The sequence below is a fragment of the Echinops telfairi genome, unplaced genomic scaffold (assembly GCF_000313985.2).
Source record: "Echinops telfairi isolate 266 unplaced genomic scaffold, ASM31398v2 ScPeMD7_70;HRSCAF=299, whole genome shotgun sequence".
In the NCBI taxonomy this organism is placed as follows: Eukaryota; Metazoa; Chordata; class Mammalia; order Afrosoricida; family Tenrecidae; genus Echinops; species Echinops telfairi.
The window spans coordinates 61675108-61678931 of NW_022103968.1; the positions used below are offsets into that span (position 1 = coordinate 61675108).

The 3824-nt window shown below is 58.9% G+C and overlaps 1 protein-coding gene across 1 annotated transcript in view; it reads left to right on the plus strand.

Moving 5' to 3' along the window:
- Window positions 1–3824, plus strand: part of COL13A1 (collagen type XIII alpha 1 chain) — a 96950-nt gene that overhangs the window by 42831 nt on the left and 50295 nt on the right. Inside the window, exon 16 of the mRNA XM_045291306.1 lies at window positions 3777–3821. Coding sequence (XP_045147241.1) covers window positions 3777–3821 — 45 coding nt within the window. The remainder of the gene's footprint in view (window positions 1–3776; window positions 3822–3824) is intronic.

Genomic DNA, 3824 nt, shown 5'->3' on the forward strand with positions numbered 1-3824 from the left:
TTTGAGATCTAAGCCGGCTGCCTGTCCAAAGCCCTGGGCTCCCAGGGGCGCCCTCACAGCAGGGTCACTCCCACCCTCCAGCCTGGTATGCCGTGAGGGATTCCGGCCCTCCGGGGTGCAAGCTGGCTGGAGTGAAGGCAGGAACCGGGCTGCTTGCTTCCCGGAAGGAAGCATCCTTGAGGGGCGGTGGCGGTGGGGAGAGGGACATTATCCCACTATCCCTCCTCCTCCGGCTCTGCCAGCCCAGGCAGGGGCCCTGGTCCAGACGTGAGGCCTGGGCTGCCCGCTGGCCTCCTCCCCTGCAGAGAACGAAGAATGTACGTGCAGAGTCCTAGGCGGCCCAGGGCTCCTCCCCGCCCAGACTTGACTGCAGCAAGGCCGCCTCTGAGTGAGCTGTTCATGTCCACCCAGTCCCCTGGCCTGACCAGTGCTTGGATGGGGAGCTGGCATGGAAGGCCCCTCCCAACCCCCTCCAGACTTCACCTTGCTGCCAGCTCCCTGCCTGGCTTGTATGGTAACAGTAGAGGACTACCTGACAGGCCAGTCCTGTAGAATGGCCTTGCGGGAAGGGAGGGGGGGCCTGTGCTTCAGGGAGCCCACATCTATCCTGTCACCCCCACAGAGCATGGGGCTTCCTGCCTAGACCTGGGGCCCACTGACACTGCACGGAGCTCTGTGCAAGGCCCAGCCAGACATCCTCAGGGCAGCCCTGTCCCTAGCCTTCTGCCCCAGGCCACATTAACTGGGATCCACTTCTCCTGGGCCGGAAATGGGGGCTGGGTCTTGGCACTGAGTTAAAAGGCCAGCCCTCCAGAGGTGAGTGGGCAGACTGGGCACTGGCCTGGGTCTGGCAGCCTCTGACATTCACCCACTGAGCAACTGAGGCGGGACCCTTCATCACAGGGGCACCTGGTGTCCCACCTACAGTATGGTCAGCTCACGTGGCTGAGAAGGGCCCCTGATGGAAGAAGCAGGAAAAGCAGGGACAGGGGTAACCTGGGCCCTGCAGGTACAGGCGGAGGTGCAGGTGCAGAAACAGGAATGAGATCCCAAACCAAACTCACTGCCATCGGATCGATGCCCACTCATCGTGACCCTAAAGGACAGGGTAAGACTGCCCCTGTGAGTTGCCGAGACTAACTCTTCCCAGAAGTAGGACGCCTTTCTCCCGCAGTACAGGTGGTGGTCTCAAACCGCTGACCTTGCAGTTAGCAATCCAACTCTCATTGATGAACAGTTTGGAGCTTTCAGCCACGAAGAATGGAACAGGAAAGGAGTCTCAGAAAAACTTCTCAGCAGGAGGAATCAAAGCAGAAGCACGTTACCTGTCCCCTTGGCAATAGGCCCAGGCAGCCCACTAGCGCCTGTCTGCCGGCTGGCAGTGACCGGGAGTCCTAGGCAATGCCTCTGCCCCTCTCGCCTCATTTGCCCAGGACTGATGTCTTCTGGCAGGTGACGAGCCCAGTTCCCCAGTTCAGAGGTCGGGCTGGGGCAGACCCGGGTAGACAAGCCCTGGGAGAAAGAGATCAATGAGGTGGAGAGAACAGACAGGATAGGGTCAAGGGAGGCCGGAAGGGGGGCTCCTGGGTCATTGGAGGAATTAAGAGGTCTAGCCCAGAGGGAAGGGAAGGGGCGAAGGTCAGCATCCTAATGAGAAGGCCTCCCTGCCAGGAGGCTCCAAGGAGCCGGATTTCCCAAATGCATCCTTCTCTTTCCTACCCAAGCCGACGTGGGATAAAGTCAACCCCAATTACCCAGGCGCGAGCCCTGGGCTTCTGTTCAGAGCAGCTCCTGCAGAAGCCAGCCGAAGGGGCCTGGTGGGCAGAGCAGCTAGAGAAACAAATTCAGGGACACCATATATGTGTAAGCAAGAGTTTTATAGCAACAAGTAGTTACAGATCAAGAAAACATGCCAACCAGTCTAGCGCAAGTCCGTACGTCCCGTACTAGAAAGCCACTGGGGGGGGGCACCATCAGGCTGTGACCTTGACAGGCCAGACTCCCCCTCTACACTTTTAGACAGCTTCAAGTTGACATGAGATTACGTAACTACCACAAACCGCGATTTGCAAGGTAAGCAGTTCAAAGCCATCAGCCACTCCTCGGGAGAACGATGGGGCTTCCTACCCTCGTGAACAGTTCCAGCCTCCGCATCTCACAGGGTCAGTTCTACCCTGCCCCATTGGGCCACTGTGAGTCAGTGGCAACTCGATGCTGTGAGAGTGGGCTCCCCTGCTGAAGTGCCTGCTGCTGCCCCTCAGTGGGTAGGGAGAGGGTAGTTCCCCACCCCCACCCCACCCACAGTTGAATTTTGACCCAGAACTGACTGAAACCCTTGCCCCCATCAAGCCCACTTCTGGAGCTTGCAACAGCTCTGAATTGCACCCCTGCCGCCTTGGGCCCCTGCCCCTCCCACGGCTGTGCCCTGCAAGTGAGCCCCATGGATCTAGTCTAGCGGCCTCATTTTGAGACGTGGAACCTGGGCCCACGATGGGAGCATGGCCTAGCCATGGGCCACGCAGAAAGCATGCCTAACTTGTTCCGGCTCCCCAGAGTAGAGGTGGGAAAGGCAGCCACAGACACTGAGGAAGAGAAGGACAGACAGGAGTCCTCTGAAAGTCGGGAGCTCCCGAGCTGATGCCCACCTGGAACCCTCCTGCCCTCCAGCCCTGCCTGGGAGACAGTCCAGTTAGGTGGGGCTGGAGTATTACACAGCACCCGGCACCACCACTGCCCCCGTGCAGAGCGCTGGGCTCATTCCCTTGGACAGGTCCAGGCTGTACTTTAGCTGCGGTAGCTGGACTTCAGATGAGGTCCTCTGGCGCTCTCTGCTGGTCACAGAGCAGGCCTGCACTTGCAGGCAACGTCATGCCCTGATTAAGGACCCAGCCCTGAGCAGAAATGCTCTCACCCCACTGAGCCGATGGAGGGAGCGTCAGTCCATCTGCTACTTGGAGTGAGTCAATGGGCCCGTGTTCAAATCCCTGGCCTGCTTCTTCCAAGCTCCAGGACCTCGGCAGTCCTACCTGTCTCCCTGACCCACAGCTTACCGTGAAACAGGAGGGGCTTCCTTTGAGATGAAAGGCAGGCGGATGTGGCTGGCTGAACCCAGAGCCAGAGCTGTGACATGTCCACTGACTGGCCCGGCCTGTCTCTGCTCGCCCCAGGGAATTCCTCCCAACCCCAAGACTGGCTCAGGCGTGGAGCCCCAGCTTGTCTCCTATGGGGTGACCCCCTAGTCCCACGCTGTCACCCAGCTTGGGGCACAGGAGCCACTGGTGGGGTCATGTGAGGGAAGACTGGCCCTTGGAGCCTTTTGCAGCATTGAGAGACCTGACCCAAAGAGGATGGGGGAAAGCTCTAACTGAAGGCTCAGTGGTTCAAACCCACCAGCCACACCACGGGAGAAAGATGAGACTGGGGCTCCCCGAAGGTTGACGGTTTCAGAAACCCTTTATAAGAAGGTCATGAGGAGGAATGGACTGGGTGGTGGGTTTGGGGTGTAAGTGTCGTATAGAACAAAGCTTCTAAACTGTGGGTGGGGACCTCACCTTGGGGGCATGGATGTGGGGGTCAAAGAAGTTTGGCAGCAGTAAGTTTTCTGACCGTATAATAAGCCAAATCGACTGTGTAATGAATCAGAACCAGGGAGGCGGGTCTGTGTGTGTGTGTGTGTGTGTGTGTGTAAGGGAGAGAGAGAGAGAGCTCCTGCCCCCCCAGCCCGTGAGGCACTCAATCTGTCCCCTTCTTACCATCACCCTTCTTCCCTCCTCCAGGGAGAGCGGGGCATGCCGGGGATGCCGGGCAAGCATGGAGCCAAGGTA